Genomic DNA, 22,198 nt, shown 5'->3' with positions numbered 1-22,198 from the left:
AGAGAGAGAGAGAGACACACAGAGGGAGGGGAGAGAGAGAGAGAGAGACACACAGAGGGAGGGGGAGAGAGAGAGAGAGAGACACACAGAGGGAGGGAGAGAGAGAGAGACACACAGAGGGAGGGGAGAGAGAGAGAGACACACAGAGGGAGGGGAGAGAGAGAGACACACAGAGGGAGGGGAGAGAGAGAGACACACAGAGGGAGGGGAGAGAGAGAGACACACAGAGGGAGGGGAGAGAGAGAGACACACAGAGGGAGGGGAGAGAGAGAGACACACAGAGGGAGGGGAGAGAGAGAGACACACAGAGGGAGGGGAGAGAGAGAGACACACAGAGGGAGGGGAGAGAGAGAGACACACAGAGGGAGGGGAGAGAGAGAGACACACAGAGGGAGGGGAGAGAGAGAGACACACAGAGGGAGGGGAGAGAGAGAGACACACAGAGGGAGGGGAGAGAGAGAGACACACAGAGGGAGGGGAGAGAGAGAGACACACAGAGGGAGGGGGAGAGAGAGAGAACACAGAGGGAGGGGAGAGAGAGAGACACACAGAGGGAGGGGAGAGAGAGAGAGACACAGAGGGAGGGGAGAGAGAGAGACACACAGAGGGGAGAGAGAGAGAGACACAGAGGGAGGGGAGAGAGAGAGACACACAGAGGGAGGGGAGAGAGAGAGAGACACAGAGGGAGGGGAGAGAGAGAGAGACACAGAGGGAGGGGAGAGAGAGAGACACACAGAGGGAGGGGAGAGAGAGAGACACACAGAGGGAGGGGAGAGAGAGAGACACACAGAGGGAGGGGAGAGAGAGAGACACACAGAGGGAAGGGAGAGAGAGAGACACACAGAGGGAGGGGAGAGAGAGAGACACACACAGAGGGAGGGGAGAGAGGGAGACACACGGGGAAGAGAGAGAGAGAGAGAGACAGAGGGAGGGGGGAGAGAGAGAGAGAGAGAGAGAGCGAGACAGAGGGAGGGGAGAGAGAGAGACACACACAGAGGGAGGGGAGAGAGAGAGAGAGAGACAGAGGGAGGGGAGAGAGAGAGAGAGAGACAGAGGGAGGGGAGAGAGAGAGAGACAGAGGGAGGGTAGAGAGAGAGAGAGAGACAGAGGGAGGGGAGAGAGAGAGAGAGAGAGGGAGGGTAGAGAGAGACAGAGGGAGGGTAGAGAGAGAGAGAGAGACAGAGGGAGGGTAGAGAGAGAGAGAGAGAGACAGAGGGAGGGTAGAGAGAGAGAGAGACAGAGGGAGGGGAGAGAGAGAGAGAGACAGAGGGAGGGGAGAGAGAGAGAGAGAGAGACAGAGGGAGGGGAGAGAGAGAGAGAGAGGGAGAGAGAGACACAGAGGGAGGGGAGAGAGAGAGAGAGACAGAGGGAGGGGAGAGAGAGACACAGAGGGAGGGGAGAGAGAGACACACACACAGGGAGGGGGGAGAGAGAGACACACAGAGGGAGGGGGGAGAGAGAGACACACAGAGGGAGGGGGGAGAGAGAGACACACAGAGGGAGGGGGGAGAGAGAGACACACAGAGGGAGGGGGGAGAGAGAGACACACAGAGGGAGGGGGGAGAGAGAGACACACAGAGGGAGGGGGGAGAGAGAGACACACAGCGGGAGGGAGGGGAGAGAGACACACAGAGGGAGGGAGGGGAGAGAGACACACAGAGGGAGGGGAGAGAGAGAGACACAGAGGGAGGGGGGGAGAGAGAGAGACACACAGAGGGAGGGGAGAGAGAGAGACACACACAGAGGGAGGGGAGAGAGAGAGAGACACACAGAGGGAGGGGAGAGAGAGAGAGAGACACACAGAGGGAGGGGAGAGAGAGAGAGAGACACAGAGGGAGGGGAGAGAGGGAGAGACACAGAGGGAGGGGAGAGAGAGAGGGAGGGAGGGAGGGGAGAGAGAGAGGGAGGGAGGGAGGAGAGGGAGGTAGGGAGGGGAGAGAGGGAGGGGGAGAGGGGGAGAGAGGGAGGAGAGAAAGAGGGATGGAGGGAGAGAGAGCGAGAGCGAGGGAGGGAGGGAGGGAGGAGAGAAAGAGAGAGGGAGAGAGACGGAGGGAGGGGAGGGAGAGAGACGGAGGGAGGGGAGGGAGAGAGGGAGGGAGGGGAGGGGAGAGAGGAAGGGAGGGGAGGGGAGAGAGGAAGGGAGGGGAGGGGAGAGAGGGAGGGAGGGGAGGGGAGAGAGGGAGGGAGGGGAGGGGAGAGAGGGAGGGAGGGGAGGGGAGAGAGGGAGGGAGGGGAGGGGAGAGAGGGAGGGAGGGGAGGGGAGAGAGGGAGGGAGGGGAGGGGAGAGAGGGAGGGAGGAGGGGGGAGAGAGGGAGAGAGGGGGGAGAGAGGGAGGGAGGGAGGGAGGGAGGGGAGAGAGGGAGGGAGGGAGGGAGGGAGGGGAGGGAGAGGGAGGGAGGGAGGGAGGGGAGAAAGGGAGGGAGGGAGGGGAGAGAGGGAGGGAGGGAGGGAGGGGAGAGAGGGAGGGAGGGAGAGAGGGAGGGAGGGAGGGAGGGGAGAGAGGGAGGGAGGGAGGGAGGGGAGAGGGGGAGGGAGGGAGGGAGGGGAGAGGGGGAGGGAGGGGAGAGAGGGAGGGAGGGAGGGAGGGAGGGAGGGGAGAGGGAGGGAGGGAGGGGGAAAGCAGGAGAGGAAAGATAGATGAAAATAAGAGCTTAAAAATGAAGCCATTAAATTCAATGCCTAGCAGGGAGCAGAGATGGGGAGGTCAATATAATACTGCAAAGTGAGATTGATGGGTGAACAGATCTTAAGCATTGAACAGGATGAGAGAAGCAGCTTAACCACCAAACAGACAACAAACAATTGGCATTTATGTACTACCTTCAAAAGTAGTAAACATTGCAGGATGCTTAAGAGACGTGGAGAAAATAAATACTAACCAACGGAAAAAAATGATCAAGGAATTGGGGTTTGAGGAGAGTCTTAATAGAAAAAGCCAGGTAGGAAGTGTTTATTTTTTTGTGAACATCTGAGTACCACAAGGATGCAAAGGCAAATCATAATTCAGCTGTCTTTAAACAGTTTAAAGTGCCTGTTTCTTTAAAATTAATGGCAAAATCAGTTTAGCAATATGTTATACTGTATTTTTAAAAATACAACTATACTAAGATTCATAAATTGACAAATATTGAAATTTGGCATCTGTGAAAAATATGTTACGTAATATGGTTAGGCTTCTCAGAGATGTTGGTCTTGGCTGCAAATCTCCAGGGACTCTGGATATGCTAGCCATTTGCAAATTGCAGAGTTCAGTACTGCGGGGAATTCTTGGTATAGAAGTATATTTATAGACTCATTTTTGCATTGCTATTGTCTCCCTAAGTTTTGAGTTTATTTACATTTAATGTTGCGATGACAAAGGGCGAACTATGCACCATTGCCAGCTGCACTACTATAATGTAAAAGCACCTTATATAATTTTTAAGTTGGGTAAACAGTTCATTTATAAATATAGAATCAAATCAATAAAGGTTTAGACAAAAGATGGAGGACCAAAATCATACCTATATGAAAAGCAGATGCTGATAGCACTCCAACCTTCATTGTTAAAGTGAAAGGTACACTTACATTTTTTATGCCACCTGGTCCTTTTTTTAAAAAAAAGTGCAGCTCCCTCAGTCGTTCATTAGATCAAGCAAACATGCAACAGTCTCACAAACCAGAGGATCCAGGTCAAATTTCTGGTCTGTCCTGACCTAGCTAACCTGACCAAAGTAGTAAAGAAAGATCCTACAACTGACCTTAATTGCCCTGGGATTGCAAGGGCTTATGAGTAAGGAAATTAGCTAAGATTCCAATTCCTGATCATATCCAAATGACCCATACTAGGTAATGCACTGTTGTTCTCAGATGGGCACAGGATTGGGTCAGTTATGGTGTCCTGCTCTTGCTCATTATCTTGGGTACCAAAGGACATGCAGCAACTATGGAGATCCACATTTTAAGAGGAGGGAAGAAAGGAGATGGCAGAGGGCACAGAGGAAAAGCAAACAAACTGTGATTTCAGCTTGCAAATTTCATAATGCCTGGTCAAACATACATTTTCAATCACGAATTCAAGTACGCAGCACATTTAAGTCAGTTACTGCACCTGTAGCTTTTATTCCAAGTCCTCATGGCAGCAGCAGAGAAAGTAAAAACAAGCATCGGACCAAAGTGAATATGAATACCTTACCAGAAAAGTTTTTCTACATTTTTGAAATATTTGAACATAAAATCAAATACCAGTGTGGTGCAACAAGACATTCGTGTACTAACTACATCACAGGGTAAATGCAATGCAACCGATTTTCAGTTTGCTTATGCTCAGTTACATTCAGGATGTGGCTCCAAGTATAGTATTCAGAAGACAGCTTTGCAAAAATGCTATTTATAGTGCAAAACAAAATCACTAGGAGGTTTGCCTGCATTCTGCAATTTGTTTTTGGTAAGATACATTTGTAAACTTGACTGTATTTGTTTATACACATATAAATGTGCTTGTTTAACCACATTTAATAATGTCATCATTTTATCAAGCTTTATGATGCTATAAGACATATGAGAAGATTTCAACACCAGTACACACACAACCTTGGGGTGGTGAAATACAGATTTGGTCCAAAGTCACCAATTCTTGCTTTCAACCACTTCACTTTTGCAAGGTTCTACCTTTCCTATCAATTTGCACTCAGGGCATCTCCCTGTTCATGCCTCCACAACCTTAGCAGAGTGCCCTGAGGATCTATTCTTGGCTCCCATCTTCATTGACATATTGTTCCTTTGGCTTCATTATTGAAAGGGCTAGATTCCACACAAAAACTACCAATCTGCCACTTCTCACAACCATTGTCCCTGCTGTTACTGTTTTGCCCAACATTCAGTCTTGGATGAGCTACAATTTTCTTTTTTCGGCTTCTCCCATTAAAAGTCACCACAATGCTGGCTGATCACCCTTCTCCATAGCCTCCTTACAGTCAACTGTTCCTCTTCCAATCCCGCTGTGTTTAGTCTCTCACGAATGCCATTTCCATCTGCTATTGGGCCTTCTTCCTGGCAGTCCAAAGTCCACTACTTGCCTCACTACATTTCCTCTCTCTCCTTAACAGATGAAATGGTATGGTCAATCTCTTCTTGGCTACTTTCTTCCATGCTTCTACAATTTTCAATGACCTGGCTGGCTGCTGATATTGTCCTTTCTTGTTGCTCCACACATCCATAACATCTGCATCTTATCAGTATCCCGTTATTGTTCCTCTCTTCTTTATGTTGCCCAAGTTTCTACACCAAATAACAAGGCGAACCTCACTTGTAGATTCTTCCTTTTAGTTTCGGCAATACTTTTCTATCACATAATACACCACTGCACTTTTTCCAATTACTCCAATCAGAGCTAATCCATCGGTTAATTCCCATTTCCATACTTCCATCTTCTGCCAACTCTGAGCACAGGTAAACTGAATGAGCTACAATTATCTCCAGTTTAATAATGCGAAAACCCAAAGTCATTGTCTTAGGAGCCCCATGAACTCTGTGCCTGTGATTTATTCCATACCCCTGCATAGTCACCGTCTCAAGTTGCACCAGACAGTTCAGAAGACTCCATCACAAAGATCACCCACTTCCACACTACATAATAAACGCTTCAATCCACCTGCAGCTGAAACTCTTATCCATCTCTATCTCCTGGCTCAAGTATTTCAATGCTCATCTGACTAGCCCCCTATCCTCCATAAACAACTGATATTTATATAGCACTTTTAACATAATGAAACATCCCAAAGCACTTAGAACCATAGAAACAGAAATGTTATGGCACAAAGAGAGTCCATTCAGCCCATCATGTCTGCGCCAGGCTAAAAAAGAAAAAATAAACTAGCCGCTCATTTTAATTTCACTGTCCAGCACCTGGTCTATAGCCTTGCAGGTTACAGCACTTCAGGTGCATATCCAGGTACCTTTTAAATGAGTTGAGCATTTCAACCTCAACCACCAACTTACACTGAATTCCAGACGCCCACCACCCTGAAAAAGTTTTTCCTCATGGCCCCTCTAATCTTTCTATCCATCACATTAAATCTACGCCCCCTGGTAACTGACCCCTTAGCTAGGGGAAACAGGTCTTTCCTGTCTACCCTATCTAGGCCCCTCAATTTTGTACACCTCAATTAGGTCACCCCTCAGCCTCCTCTGTTCTAAGGAAAACAACCCTAGCCGATCCAATCTCCCCTCATAGCTGCAATTTTCAAGCCCTGGCAACATTCTAATAAATCTCCCCTGCACTCTCTCCAGAGCAATTATGTCCTCCCTGTAATTCGGGACCAGAACTGTGCACAAAATTCCAGCTGTGGCTGTACCAGCATTTTATACAGTTCCATCATTACATCCCTGCTTGTGTGTTCAATACCTCGCCCAATAAAGGCAAGCATTCCATATGGATTTCTTGACCACCTTGTCCACCTGTCCTGCCACCTTCAGGGACCTGTGGACGTGCACTTCAAGGTGTCTCACTTCATCAACCTCTCTCAATAACTTCCTATTTATTAAGCTTTGTTTGCCCCCCCCCAAATGCATTACCTCACACTTTTCCAGATTGAATTCCATTTGCCACTTCTCCGCCCACTCAACCAAACCATTGATACCATTCTAGAGTCAACAGCAATCCTCTTCACTATCAACTACATGGCCAATTTTCATGTCATCTGCAAATTTCCCAATCATGCCTCTCACATTTATGTCTAAATCATTAATATATACAACAAACAGCAAGGGGCCTGACACTGAGCCTAGTGGAACACCACTGGAAACCGTTTTCCATTCGCACAAACATCCATCGACCATTACCTTTCAAGACAAAAATAAAAATACCTGGAAAAACTCTGGAAGCATCTGCGGAGAGGAACACAGTTAACGATTCGAGTCTGTATGACTCTTCAACAGAACTAAGTAAAAATAGAAGAGAGGTGAAATATAAGCTGGTTTAAAGAGGGGAGGTGGGGGGGGGGGGGGGGGGGTTGGTTTCCTGTCACTGAATGAATTTTGGATCCAGCCTTCCCGTTCCCCATGAGATCTCATTTTCCTGACCAGTCTGCCATTTGGGACCTTGTCAAATGCTTGACTGAAATCCACGGAGACATCATCCACTGCGCTACCCTCATCAACTCTCCTTGTTACTTCCTCAAAAAATTCTATTAAGTTAGTAAGACATGATCTTCCCCTAACAAAACCATGCTGACTATCCCCGATCAATCCGTGCCTTTCTAAATGACAGTTGATCCTGTCGCTCAATTGTTTTCAATAATTTGCCCACTGCCAAAGTCAGAATGACCAGCCTATAATTTTCTGGCCTATCCCTCACACCCTTTTTAAATAATGGTGCAACATTCACAGACCTCCAATCCTCTGGGACCTCGCCTGTATCGAATGAGGATTGGAAAATGATCCTCAGAGCATCTGCTATTTCCTCCCTGGCTTCCTTCAACATCTGGCCCTGGTGATTTATCCACCTTCAAGGATGCCAGCACCTCCAGTACCTGCTCTCTCACTGTGCTTATTGTATCTAATATTTCACACTCCTTCTCATTAGCTAGAACATCTGCATCATCCCTCTCCTTAGTGAAGGCCGAAACAAAGTACTCATCGAGAACCCTGCCCACATCTTCTGCATCAACCCAGAAGTTACCATGTACATCTCTGATAGGCCCTACCTTTTCCTTAGTTAGTCTCTTGCTTGTAACACACTAGTAAAACATCTTAGGATTTTCTTTGATTTTACCTGCCAATATTTTCTCATATCCTCTCTTTGCTTTCCTAATTTCCATTTTTATTTCATCCCTGTGCTAATTCTCAGCAACTTGATGACGCTCCCCAACAGCAGTTTCTCACCAACCAATGAATTTATGTTTTTCGTGATGTTAGAAGCTAGGTGCTTCTGACTGCCTGGCTCGGGGTCCTCCTCTCCTCCACAAGTGCATTATAGAATAAAGAATTACACCGAGCTACATTAGGAGATATTAGGTCAGATGACCAAAAACACGGTTAAAGAAATGTCTTAAAGGAGGAAAATGGGGTAGAGAGACGGAGAGGTGTAGGAAAGGAAATAGAGTTTGGGGCCTAAGCATCTGAAGGCATGGCCACCAGTGGTGGAGCAATTATGATTGGGAATGCATAAACATCAACTTATCCAAAGGCTTTCTTCTGCATCCTAGTCCCATCACTCCTGTACTAGTTGACCTACACCAGCTCCAAATCCTCCAATACCTTCTTTAAAATTTTCACTCCAGCTTTTAATTCCCTTAATAGCTTCACTTCTCCTTACTTCTGTATCTCCTCCAGATCTACACTCCCACTCCTGAACCACCCACCATTTTCCATCTCAAGGATCTTTACTTTGCTGTATGTTCAGCCAATGAGGCGGATGCTCTCATTTCCCCCGCCTTTTCATTTCTCTCTCCTTTTTTAAGCCCATCCCTAAAACCATCTTTTTGATCAACCTTTTGGTCTTCCCTATTGTCTCCTCTTTGCTGCAGCATTCATCTTTATCTGACTATGCCCCTTAAGTACCTTGCAGCATTTTAATGAGAAAGGCATCGTGCAAGTTACTGTAAATATTAAAAACATTCAAATTTAGGACTTGCACTGAGAACCACTTTTCAAACTTTTTATAAATTCATTCACAAGTTGTGGACTTCACTGGCCACCCCTAGATGCCCTTGAGAAGGTGGTGGTGAGCTGCCTTCTTGAACCGCTGCAGTCCATGTGGCGTGGGTACACCCACAGTGCTATTAGGAAGGGAGTTCCTGGATCTTGACCCAGCAACTGTGAAGGAACAGTGATGTATTTCCAAGTCAGGATAGTGAGTGACTTGGAGGGGAACTTCCAGGTGGTGGTGTTCCCATGTCCTTCTAGATGGTAGTGGTCGCAGGTTTGGAAGGTGCTGTCGAAGAAGCCTTGGTGAATTCTGGCAGTGCATCTTGTAGGTGGTACACGCTGCTGCTACTGTGCGTCGGTGATGGAAGGGGTAAATGTGGTGCAATCAAGTGGGCTGCTTTGTCCTGGGTGGTGTCAAGCTTCTTAGGTGTTGTGGGAGCTGCACTCATCCTGGCAAGTGGGGAGTATTCCATCACAGTCCTGACTTGTGACTTGTAGATAGTGGACAGGTTTTGGGGAGTCAGGTGGTGAGTTACTCGTCACACAATTTCTAGCCTCTGATCTGCTCCTGTAGCCACAGTATTTATATGGCTAGTCCAGTTCAGTTTCTGGTCAATGGTAGCCCCCAGGATGTTGATATTGGGGGATTCAGTGATGGTAATGCCATTGAACATCATGGAGATGATAATTGCCTGGCACTTGTGTGGCACAAATGTCACTTGCCACTTGTCAGCCCAAGCCTGGATGTTGTCCAGATCTTGCTGCATTTGGACATGGATTGCTTCAGTCTCTGAGTAGTAGCAAATGGTGTTGAATACTGTGCAATCATTAGCGAACATCCGCACTTCTGATGGAAGGAAGGTCATTGATAAAGCAGCTGAAGATGGTTGGGCCCAAGGACACTGCCCTGAGGAACTCCTGCAGTGGATGTCCTGGAGTGGAGATGACTGATCTTCAACAACCACAACCATTTTCCCTTATGCTTGGTATGACTCCAACCAGTGGAGAGCTTTCGCCCCGTCTCCCATTGACTCCAGTTTGGCTAGGGCTCCTTGATACCACACTAGGTTAAATGTGGCCATGATGTCAAGGGCAATAACTCTTCCCTCACCTCTTTTGTCCATGTTTGAACCAAGGCTGTAATGAAGTCAGGAGCTGAGTGGCCCTGGCAGAACCCAAACTGGGTGTCAGTGAGCAGGTGTCAGTGAGCTAAGCAAGTGCCACTTGATAGCACTGCTAATGACTCCTTCCATTACTTTACTGATGACCAAGAGTAGACTGATGGGGCAGTAATTGGCCGGGTTGGATTTGTCCTGTTTTTTGTGCATAGAACATACCTGCCAATTTTCCACATAGCCAGCTAGATGTTGTAGCCGTACTGGAACAGCTTGGCTAGGGGCACGACAAGTTCTGGAGCACAAGTCTTCAGCACTGTTGCCAGAATATTGTCAGGGTCCATAGTCTTTGCAGTGTCCAGTGCCTTCAGTCGTTTCTTGATATCATGCGGAGTGAATCAAATTGGCTGAAGACTGGCATCTGTGATGCTAGGGACCTCCGGAGGAGGCCAAGATGGATCATCCACTCAGCACTTCTGGCTGAAGATTGTAGCAAATGCTTCAGCCTCATCTTTTGCACTGATGTGCTGGGGTGCTCCATCACAGAGGATGGGGGTATTTGTGGAGCTGCCTCCTCCAGTAATTGTCCACCACCATTCAAGACTGGATGTGGCAGGCCTGCAGAGCTTAAATCTGATCCGTTAGTTGTGGGATCGCTTAGCTCTGTCTATGACTTCAGTTATTGTTTCCAGTCCGTATGACTCTTCAACAGAACTCTTCTGTTGAAGAGTCACACGGACTCGAAACGTTAACTGTGTTCCTCTCCGCAGATGTTGCCAGACCTGCTGAGTTTTTCCAGGTATTTTTATTTTTGTTTTGGATTTCCAGCATCCGCAGTTTTTTGCTTTTATCTGTCTATGACTTGCTGCTTATCCTGTTTGGCTCACAAGTAGCCCTGTGTTATAGCTTCACCAGGTTGACCCCTCATTTTTTTTTAAGATATTCCTGGTGCTGCTCCAGGCATGCCCTCCTGCACTCTTCATTGAACCAGGGATGATCCCCTGGCTTGCTTAAAGTTACACTTCTTCCAAAATCACTATTCATAAAAATATAAAAATTGTAACAATTTAGATTACAAAAAAAGAACCCTGCTCAAGATTATCCACTGTCAGCTTTCACTTCAAATGTACTTATGCTTGGCTATTTCTATATTTGCAACAAATCTACTAATACATATTACATATGTTTTATCGTCAAAATTACTTTAGAAAAGTTGATTTCATGCTTAACCTTGATCTAGTGTTTTATACAAATAAAATTACTGTTACTCAGAATAGTTTGCCTGGGGTATTTGTTTGGTAATTTTTCAGTATAAAAAAGGTACAAGGCTCGCAAATGTCAATTCCTTGCATGCTCTGTGAATGGCTAATATTTATGTCAATCATAAATTCTAGAAATTATAGGCACACCATCAAGCTGAGCAGCTGGTAACTTGGATGTCTTAAGCCAATAGTTGAGTCGTACTGTACCTAATGCAATGTTAATATTTGAATCAGTTACTGATAATAGCTCTTTTTTTGCTGGTCTATAATTTTTCTCCCCATATCTCTTACAAAATTAAATTATGTGCCTTAGCTATTTGGGAGTTGTTCAGATCAGAACATCATTTTGTGCAACATTTTTTCAGTGAGATAGGAATCACAAGATAAGTTAAGTTAAGGGAATATCTGCATTTTGCAAACTGCATACAAAAACTGACTTTAATTAGGACTTTCTGCAAACTATTAAAGTCAATAACTCCCAAAGCACAGAATACCGCACCCCCCCACGCCCCCCGGAAAAGTGTAGCACTTCTGAATGTGTTTTTCCCTCAAAAAGGACCATTAAAAAGCAATGAGGCTGGGGGGGGAAAAAATCAACCAACCAACATAAGCTTATAGTTTCCTTGAGTTCTATTTAAGTGGATCTGTTCCTAAATGTGCAACTCTACTTATTTTCAAAAACTACATTTTCAAGGTTTTAATTTTACAAGAACTAGCTGGCTGCATATAATCCAATGTAATGGAAAGTACAAGACCACTCAAAACCGTGACCTCAAAACATACTTGCTCAAGCTAACACTGCATACAGGATGAAGTGTTGCAAACACACATTTTCCTGCATGACTCAGAAGTACAAGCTTCATTTCCAGTCATCGCTATATTGGTCATATGCTCAAAAAAACCCTGAAAATTGAACACATCTGTAACTGATTGCCTTGGGTTACAAGTAGGCCACTCGTATGCATTGTAATACCTAGTTATAGGTTAGAATGTCTCAATACAAATAGCGTACATACAATCAAAAGCCAACAGCAAAAATTCCCAGTAAGAGCAAGAAACAAAGTCTGTGCTTCATTACAATTTCTCCCGTCTATAACAGAGCTATTGAACTTTAGTCCCATACATTTTTAGTTACATTTGAATAATTGTGTCAATTAGAAAAATTACAAATTAATTGTGCATTTAGGAGAGAAGTTGAAGTTACTGTAGTTTTATCACGTCTCTTCAGAAACCACCCAAATTATTTCAAAAGACAAATACTTCTAAAATGTAAAAGACTGATTAGGTAGCAACAAAACCACCATTTTGCACATAAAATTCCACAAAAAGCAGCTCAATTTATCAGTTTTTTTATTTAATGGCGCTGTTTGATATGGAAAATAAATCTAATGCAAATGATACTGCTGGCTTATTTTAGAACAGTGACACGATGACATCTTTAATACCAACCTCAGCAACAGCAAGCAGATATGGCCTTAGTTTATTATTTCAACTGAAGGGTATTACCTTCAATAATTCAGCACTAGTATCATACTGGACTCTCAGTCAAGATTTCATGCTTACATAAGGCTTGGACATAAATTTTCTGACAGAGGCACCACCAGGGCCAGGCTGACATTCAGCTGATGAGAAAACTCTGGCACTTTTGCCTACTTAACAATAATCACCTTCAAAAATATAATTCATTGTGTTTGGCACTCGAGATCGTTTGACAGGATAAGAAGCATTATAAATGTAAATAATTCTATTTTTCACTCACAGGCAGGGGTCTAGCCAAATGCAAGTATGCAGAAATAAGTCTACTCTTGGTCCTCAGTATTGCAATGGCTCAGTTACTGTAGTTCCCACTGCTGCCAATGGATCCTGCAAGGCAGATCTGGCAAGAACTCTGCACTTATAGTTACTCCAAAATTGTGAAGATAGTTTTGCTATTAAAATTTCAAACAATGCAGTTTGTGCAAAGTTAAGATTTTGACTTTGTGAATGTAGTGAGGATCATCTTCAGTGTCAAAAGGATTTGTATAGGCTAACAATCATATAAGTATTTAGATGGCTACAGTCAGAAAAGGGCAGCCCACCAAAAGTTAGACTGCCTTAAATAACTCTTGCAATGTTAAGGTAGCATTACTTAACTTCTGTACCTAGAGGTATTTAGGACCGCATTGGAAGAATCAAAATTTAACAGGTTTGGAATTTACACATTAACTGGAAACTCCACAAGACAGTCTCCTGTAGTTGTTGATTCACATGACTACTGATTCACAAGCACAATTCTGTGTCACTCACTAAAGTAAATCATTCTTTATGCATGAATCTGGACTGCAAGTTCGTGTTCACTGTTCACCTGTGAGGAGCACAATGTAGAAGTTTAATCTTATCCTTGCTAAACACTTAAACGCTGATTTTTCCTGAAGCTGAGACTCAGGGGGGACGGGGCGGGGGGAAAGAGTGGTGGTGACTGTCACTAGATTGCAATTATTAAGAAAACCTCTGGAAAAATTAGGACACCATGACTATGTGTAGCATTAAACTCCCTCAGCTTAGATAAGATGGCACAGATCATGGATGAAATCCTGGGCTTTTGTTTTTTTAAAAAAAATACTTAAGTATTAGAGGCCATTTACCAACTCTTCCATAAGGTTGACACAAAATCTTCACAAATACAAGATGATAGAGGATTCAGCACATCGAGTTCATGTCAATGTTTACCCTCCACAAGTTCTAATCACATTTACCCATCCAGTTTTCACATTTGTTAATTCTTTTTCCTTCATCCGCATGTTCAATCTAATCTTTAATGGTGACATAGTTTCTGTCTGAAGCAGTAACCTTGGAAATGAATTCTCCAACTTTACAACTCCAAGCAAAGAAGTTTTCTCTGATATCTAATACATTTAATTTTGATTCCACTATTCCTTGTTCTTGACCACTCAACTACTGGAAACAACAAATAAATAGGCACACTTCTATCTATTCTGTGTCAGCCTTTCATAATTTAAAAACTTATAACAGCCTGTAATTTGCATTGTTACAACAAAAGATATTAATGACCTAGTCTTGGGTGTATGTGGCACAATTTCAAAATTTGCAGACACAAAACTTGTTGCTGTGAGGAGGACAGTGGTAGACTTTAAGATATAGACAAGTTGCCAGGATGGGCAGGCACTTAGCAGATGAAATTTAATGCTAAGAAATGAGAAGTGACACATTTTGGTAGGAGGAACATGGAAAGGCGATATAAAATAAAGGATACAATTCTAAAGGGAGTACAGGGGCAGCTAGGTCTAGGGATATATGTGCACAAATTGTTGGAGGTGGCAGGGCAGATTGAGAAAGTGGTTAATAAGGCATATGGGATCCTGGGCTTTATAAACAGAAGCATGATGTGCAAAAGCAAGGGAAGTTATGGTGAACCTTTATAAAGCACTGGTTCTGCCTCAACTGGAGTACCATATCCAATTCTGGACACCGTGCTTTAGGAAGCATATGACGGCAGTGGAGAGGGTGCAGGAAAGATTTAGGAGAATGGTTCCAGGGATAAGACATCTCAGTTACGAGAATAGATTAGCAAAACTGGGCAGTTCTCTTTAGGGATTTGGATAAAGGAGATTTGATAAAGACGTTCACATTGTGAAGGGGCTGAACAGAGTGGATAGGGAGGAATTGTTCCCACTAGCAGAAAAGTCAAGAACTAAAGGACATTGATTAAGGTGATTGGCAAAAGAACCAAAGGCGACCTGAGGAAAAACTTTTTTTTTAAAAAATGCAGCAACCGGTTAGGATCTGGAATGCACTGCATGAGAACGTGGTGGAGGCAGATACAAACCATGGCTTTCAAAAGGGATTGGAGAATTATCTGAAGAGAAAAAAATTGCAGGGCTAGCGAAAAAGGGGGCTGGGACTAGTTGAGCTGCTCTTGCAGAGAAATGGCACAGATTTGATGAGCCATAAATTCTACTTCAATGCTGTAATCATTCTATGCTTCTATAAGACCAATTTTTCAGGTGTTTATACTGTATCGAACCAAACAACATTCTAGTGAATCTGCATTATGTTCTCTCTAAGCTAAGAGATCCCTATTTGTTTTGGTAGGAAGGATATGACAATGAAGGAATGCTCCATGTGACAAGTTGCTACATTTTAATCAAATCACATTAGTCAATGCTTATCACAACTGATGCTCAATGTTTATCTTATTTCGAAGTTTGGTATACAGGAATCAGCAATGAATGCTTCAAGTTAAGGCATTTTTATCAAGTTTCAAAATAAAACTAAACAGCAACTTCTCTATACTGGCCCGAGTACAAGGGTACATTTGCTTACAGAAGATTTAATTGCACAACACAGTTCGAAGTTTAATTTTATCCAGCAATGTAAGGTTATCAGTGCAAATGCTTGGCTGAAAGCAATCAAGAAACTAATGCTTCCCCAGGCAAACATGATGGACAGCAAAAATTAATAAAAAAATGCCCTAAATGTTAAGCAGCATACATACATTCTACTTAATTATGCAGGGAAGGAAAGGGTATCAATTGTGTGAACTTGGAAAAATACAATTTGAGACGCCAAGTACTTTCTTTCACTTCAGCAGCCCGCCCCATGCCCGGCATGATTTGTACCATGAACCAGTGAACACATTGTACACTTCAGGCTATTATCTTGGACTTGCTGCAACTTAGTACATTTTTGAAATAGAAATCGCACAACGAGTAACTGCAATTGCTCTACAATACTGATAAAATGTGTCCACTGAACAGCTTAATCCTTTACAAACATGCAACCTACTCCACATAAAAATAAATACAATATATGCAAACACTATTTTTTTAACTGTTTTTAAATTTGTGCTTGTACACTCTGAAGAGCCATCTCAAAAATAAACTAATTTGTAGAATTCGAACCCCAAAAAAGTATAATGTGTAAACATTTTAGAAGAGAAAATGTGCTGGGGGTTATTTTCCTTCTCCTGATGCAGAGAATTTAACCTCAATAGAATTAAATCAGACACTGCATCTCAACTACACAGAAAATGTGGTTTATATATAGAAGATTCAAGAACAATTTATTTTCACCGTTAAAATGCTTAACTGTCCTTTCCTTTTCCCAGTTCCCTACTTTTCAGATAAAAGTACAGATTTCTGTACATAGCAACAGCACTGCAAATTCATTTGGGAAGAGAAAGGGAATGAAACAGAACTTCACAAAAACATCAGAGGGAATTATCAGATAGATAAAATGACCGAATAGTTAGATTCAAAACAAGTGAGGTATTGTCAAGAGGTAGCAGAGCAGAAAAACTTTAGATAAACCTTATCCAAATCAAATCGGCACCGACTGCATTCCTGGGTGGCTGAAATATACTACTACAAAAAGGTTGCAATTGACCATGTACTTTTGCAAAATAAAACCAATTATTAAATCTAAACCTGGTATTTTTTGGTTAAACACCAGTTTCAGTTTAAACTAATGTGGTTAGTGCTGTGCCAGTCTAATGAGCTGATTATTATCTAGTTAATCAAGCAAACTAGCAAGTAAACACCTTGTTTAAACCCAAAACAGAGCACTTAAAAACCATAACTGACAATTTTGAAATGGGTATTGAAAATAGTCAACACCTTTTGGCTTTCAATGTGTAAATCTGGATGTTTTAAGTGGTGGGGGCTGTACTTATTTAGTCAACAAGCTTTTCCATGCCCAACAACTGCTTTCATTTCTACTTAGTTGTTCCACTGATGAGGTCATAGGTTTGATCTCAAAATTCCTCACTCTGAAATCACCCCAGTGGAAAGGGGGAAAAACATGAATTTTACTGCCAAAAGGCACACAGATTGGAGAATTGGTGATGTAATAGTCAATCCCATCTCCAACTCTTTCTTTTAGAGTAAACTTTGCCAATGGAGGAAATGAATTTATACAATGTTCTAAAATGTTCTGTTGAAGGGTCATGAGGACTCGAAACGTCAACTGTGCTCTTCTCCGCCGATGCTGTCAGACCTGCTGAGTTTTTCCAGGTATTTCTGTTTGTTTTTGAAATGAATTTATACAATGGGATGTAAACAAGACCAGAGTTAATATAGCCTAGGCTTTAAAATCATGGCATTCAGGGTGGGGAACAAGGGGTTCGATGCAAGTCCTGCTCTCCACAACCTACTCCAAATTAAAATCTTTCCCCAAATACAGATATATTTTAAATCAATTTGGTTGAATTATTGCCACAATCAATGCTCTAAACCAATGAGAAGAATTAGAAACAATTTACTGACCTGTAATACCGAGACTGCAAATATGTGGAACAAACTGCTTTTAAAACATGACTGGCTGAACCAAAATCTATGACCTTCACCCTATAGGGTTGACGGGTCGGATCCACCAACATAATGTTCTCTGGTTTCAGATCTGCATGAATTAGGCCAAGACTCTTTAGTTTCATTAAGGCCGTGGCCACCTGCTGCAGGATGGGTCGTATGTACTTCAAGGGCAAAGGGCTGAACTTGTTCTGTTTGAGAAAGTCATACAGGTTCTGTTCCAGCATCTCAAACACCAAACAGGTATGATTCTTATGTTGAAAGCACTCATAGGACCGGACAAAATTGTAATCATCAGCATTCTCGGTGCTCAACCGATTTAAAATGCTCACTTCAATCTGCCCCTGACGTGCATAAGAGGGATGATTTTTCAAGATCTTGATAGCCACAATTTCATTGGTGCCCCTTTTCCAGCATTTCACCACCTGCCCAAATGTGCCACGGCCAAGAAACTCCAATACCTCGTAACTACTGATCACTGAACAAAGTATTTCATGTTGTACCAGTTGATAATCCCCTTCATTGGTGGAACTGCCATTCTTTGAAGTTACAGTTGACGTGGTGGCAGTTGTACCCACCGCAGTCCTACCGGTGTTGTTCTGAAGCATCGGAGGTGGGTGTTCCTCAATTATTTGCACACTGCCACTGCTTTCAATCTCCTCACTCTTTCTCTTCAGTCCACATTTTTGATAGGTATCCAACAGCGTGACTGTGCTTCTGCGTGTCAAACTCTGCACTCCGTTGGATGACCCCACAGACAAGGCCGTCGTACAGGCCCCACTGTCGGCACTCGTAACTGGAATCAACCCAGAGGTGGTGGTGAGGTGTAAATTCTGCTCATAAGCCACTATGCTATTTGATGCCTGATGGGGCGGATTTGCCTGTCCTTGAGTCACTGAAGGATTCCTGCTCTGATTGCAATGTTTTGTGGTGCAGCCTTGTCCCGTTGCATCCCAGTTGATGGGTTCCACTTTCAATTTCTTCACGCTGCAAAAGGCACTGGGCTTTACTGACATTGGTGAAAACACTTGCAGTTGTGAGGCCATACCTGTCAGAAAAAAAGACAATCAATTCGTTTATAAAGCCTCTCTGGTTAGACTTGAACTGTGCTTATGCACATAATTGTAAATATCACAACACTTCTAGTCAAAGGCCTTAATGAATATACCTCAAAATTAAAAATTCTCAAAGCAAATTTTCTTTCTGGTTACAAGCAACCCATGGTCCAGACAAAACAGTAAATTTGGTTGTGTTTATTCAGAAGAGGTATAGAATGGAAGTTTTTCCCATATTGCCTTTGAAAGAACACAATTCATTTTTTCTAGTAAAAATTGGTAAGGAAGTGAAACGATTTAAATATACTCAGTGTTAACCAGTATTCACTGTATATTAACTCAGCAAATGTCTTTTGATTCCAGAAGTTTGTAAATCAAAGAACCAAGAGAAACTTTCTCAACGAAACATGCAGCAGTGAAGTCATATTCATTAGACAGAAAATGATGCCTATATAAAAGGTTTCACATTTTCGTACAAGTTACTTGCAAATCAGAGTGCGACCTATGTATTTTTAACTGGTTACCATTTTTAAAAAACTCAATTGCAACTACTACACTAGATCTCTCTTATCTAAAAGTAACGTGGTAGATGCATCATATGATGTAGCATTAAGTCATAAAGACCAAAAGGTCTGATGTTTGACCTCTAATCTGTATGGAGTTCTCAGCTAAGTTAAGGCAGCAGATGGGGTGCTACAATTGATCTCAGTGCACTAAACCTAAGGGTGGAATTAAAAACAGTGTGCTGCCTCCACCATCATGCACTTTGCTGACAATCATTATTTAAAAGCTCAGATTAAGGATGGTTACGTGGTTAAGGTGTCACTGCCCTGTCAGCACTTGTGGAGTCATAACTCAGCTGGAGCAGCCTCCTAGCAGTGAAAAAATTGTGCAAAAGGAAGAACAAGTGAAAGACAATCTAAACTTTTGATATTCAGTGCTAGATGCACTGTGTAGAGTAGAATAAACAGGATCTGAGCAGCACTGAGCTTGCTGATCATAAGTTGCGGAGAGGATACAATGGACATTACCATCCTCAATCAGGGGTTGAAATTCTCACAATGGCTCCTTCTAGAAAGAGCATGTATGCAAATGTCAGGGTGGTGTCTGATGCAATGCTGTCTCCCCTCTCCCATTAATCTAGGTCCACATGTAAAGAATGGGTGAACTAGTGGAAGGCTGCAAAATCCTATGGAGCCATATATCCATGTAATAGAAAGGGAAAAGTTTATTACACCAATAGAAATGTGTTGCTAACTTAAAAAAATAATGAAATGCATTTGGTCAACATCTTCCCCATTTCAAAGCAAACATTTGTCATTGCCTCATTCTAGAACCTCTTGAAGAGGTTGCCTACAATAACTGAATGCTATACAAAAAATGCAACAATCTAACCCACAGTGAACATTTACTGAACCACTATACATTGAGCACCATTTCCATCAACAGTGCATTTACAATACATCCTCAGCACCAGAACAAAACAGTTTTGCTTTCACCAAGATACTGTAGTCAATGTAAATGCAGTCTAATAACATGACACCACAACAAAACTGACCAAGACTCCCTGGAGGAGGGAGTCAGAGTTCCATTTTGCTTCATTTCCAAATCAGTTCTGGTCTTCAGTTCTGATTTATCTCATTCACAGTAATGTATGTTAACTCAAAGTGTGAATGCATAGTGACTTAAATATAACAAAGGCTGTATCAATACCTTTTCAAAAATCAAATTTACATTTAATCAATATTCAAACATCCAATATTAAAGATAAAGAATAAAGTTGGCAATGCTAGAAATACCCAGTGGGTTAGTTAACTTCTGAAATGGAAAAGACAGTTTCGATTGGAATATTTTAAGGATCCCTGACTGAGATGCTTTAGAAGAGGGATGCATGCACATTAGGCAGGCCTGCAAAAAGAAAATTAATAGGAGATTTTAACCTTTATATACATTGGGTAGAATTAACAACACAAGCACCAAAACTTACTTATTTGTTCAGGATAGTTTCCTAAAAGCAGTGTGTCTTCAACCTGACTATTTTTAATCACAAATCTAAAATAGTTAACAATCTAGTAGCAAATGACCATATAGGGAATAGTGGCCACATACAAGTGAATTCATTTTCAGATTTAATGGGACAGAAAGGATAATTTTAAAGTTTTAGTTTCTAAACTGTGGCACTTGAAGTCTGCACAAGGTTGATCCTGAAGGAATAACAAAGTAACAACTAAAATTGGTAGGAAAAATTTAGTTAATTTATAAATCAACTAAAATCTATTCAGGAAAACAATTTGTGGATTACAAATTAAGTCCATACTTCTGAAAGGCAGAAGGGAAATTTCAGAATAATACAACCATATTCTAAAAAAAGTTGTTAGATCAGTATTAAACAAGAGAAGCTTATAAAAGATTGAAGAATAATGACAGGAATGAATGCTGGGAGGATTACAGAAAGCAATAACAAAAAGATAAGGGGGCAGGTAATTAAAGAAGCTTGCAAGTGTGATCAGGGCTAAGTTTCTTTTTATTGAAAGAATAAAATAAAAGGAGGAGATGGGTCGATTAAAAATAGGTTTAGGCAAAAGACTTACAATATCAAGTCTGTGCCCCTTTTAGACTGCTCCAGGGTTTCCAGTTTTCCTAAGGGAGGTGAGGCAGAGCAGACCACCTGCATGTGAAGTAGGCACAAGCCCAGCAGTGACATACAAATTCACTGAGAAGGAGCATTCTTGTTCTCCTGCTCCCTTATCTAGACTTCCAGTTGTGAGGCTGGAGATGCTAATGTTTTTCAAAATGCCACCACCAGATTGTAGCTGCATTACAACTTCCTCCTTTTTTTGCAAAGCGAGACCCTGCTAGGGGTGGGCCTGCACTGGGGTGCCCTCTGGTTATGTTAGTAACCTAGGACAAGGGACACCACTGCCCCTGGGTCTGAAATGGTGCAGTGCATTTCAGGAGTATTGTCCCTATCTAGTGCCAGGCATGGGGAGGAGAAGGTGGTGGGATAGAAAAATGAACCCTATTACATTCAAAAAAATTCAGGGATAGTACCAAAGATTTGAAAACAGCTACCACATATCTTTTACTCATAAAAGTAACTACAAGTGAGTTTAAAATCACTGGAATAAATTACTTTGCAACACTTTGAAAGTTTCTATAATCCGTCATCGGGGACAAAATGAGCAAACTGATTAGGGAGAGTCAGCATAGTTTTGGAATAGGTCAGTAAATCATTCTAACTAATGAGATTTTTTTTGACAGTAACTGAGGTGACAGATAAAAGGAGATACATGTTTATGGATTTTCATTAGCTAGGGTTCCATATACGAACCAAAGCTGAAGCTGAAAGAATTTGGTAACCGTGCAACATGCATAGGAGATAGTTTGGGCAGGGTTGAAATGAAAAAGGGCACTCGTAATGAGAATGCAGAACAACGGGACGCAATCTTTTAACGTGAGCTAAGCCAATTAAAAGCCAATCCAGAAAAACCTCAAAAAAAAGGACAATAATGTAGAACACGACTTCCAAAAATCCAAAGTAAAGGTTTGAGACACAGACATTTGATTGAGAGTCAGGGTATCTAACAGGGTGACCAACCTTCCCAGATTTTCTGGGACTGTCTTGTAATTTGGCCTTTTGTCCCACGTCATGACTTCTTAGGGCCCATTTTGTCCAGGAATTCATCTGCTTTGGCTAGCCTTTGTGTTTGCACGTGTCAGCCAGTCTAGTCTTTTTTGTGCACATGCACCAACCACTGGAAGTGTCGTGATTTGCGTTCCGGCAGGGGGGGTGGTGGCACTACATAGTTTGCACCAGGTCGCGAGGATGCCGT

At 42.7% G+C, this 22,198-nt stretch overlaps 1 protein-coding gene and 1 long non-coding RNA gene across 8 annotated transcripts in view; one reads left to right on the top strand and one right to left on the bottom strand.

The window, feature by feature from the left end:
- LOC144683597 (homeodomain-interacting protein kinase 1-like) overlaps positions 1 to 22,198 on the bottom strand; it is a 116,531-nt gene that overhangs the window by 82,006 nt on the left and 12,327 nt on the right. For 5 of the 6 annotated variants that reach the window (XM_078546781.1, XM_078546776.1, XM_078546778.1 and 2 more), the window contains one exon: positions 17,269 to 18,358. The exons of the other annotated variant lie outside the window; for it this stretch is intronic. In XM_078546781.1, coding sequence (XP_078402907.1) covers positions 17,269 to 18,356 — 1,088 coding nt within the window. In that variant the 5' untranslated portion in view covers positions 18,357 to 18,358. The remainder of the gene's footprint in view (positions 1 to 17,268; positions 18,359 to 22,198) is intronic. 6 annotated transcript variants of the gene reach the window in all.
- The window catches only part of LOC144683598 (uncharacterized), a 55,547-nt gene that overhangs the window by 25,228 nt on the left and 8,121 nt on the right, over positions 1 to 22,198 (top strand). The window lies entirely within an intron of this gene.

This window comes from Cetorhinus maximus, chromosome 8 (assembly GCF_964194155.1).
Source record: "Cetorhinus maximus chromosome 8, sCetMax3.hap1.1, whole genome shotgun sequence".
Lineage (NCBI taxonomy): Eukaryota > Metazoa > Chordata > Chondrichthyes > Lamniformes > Cetorhinidae > Cetorhinus > Cetorhinus maximus.
Note: the sequence above shows the minus strand (reverse complement) of the source record. Positions and strands in the feature narration are given on the sequence as shown.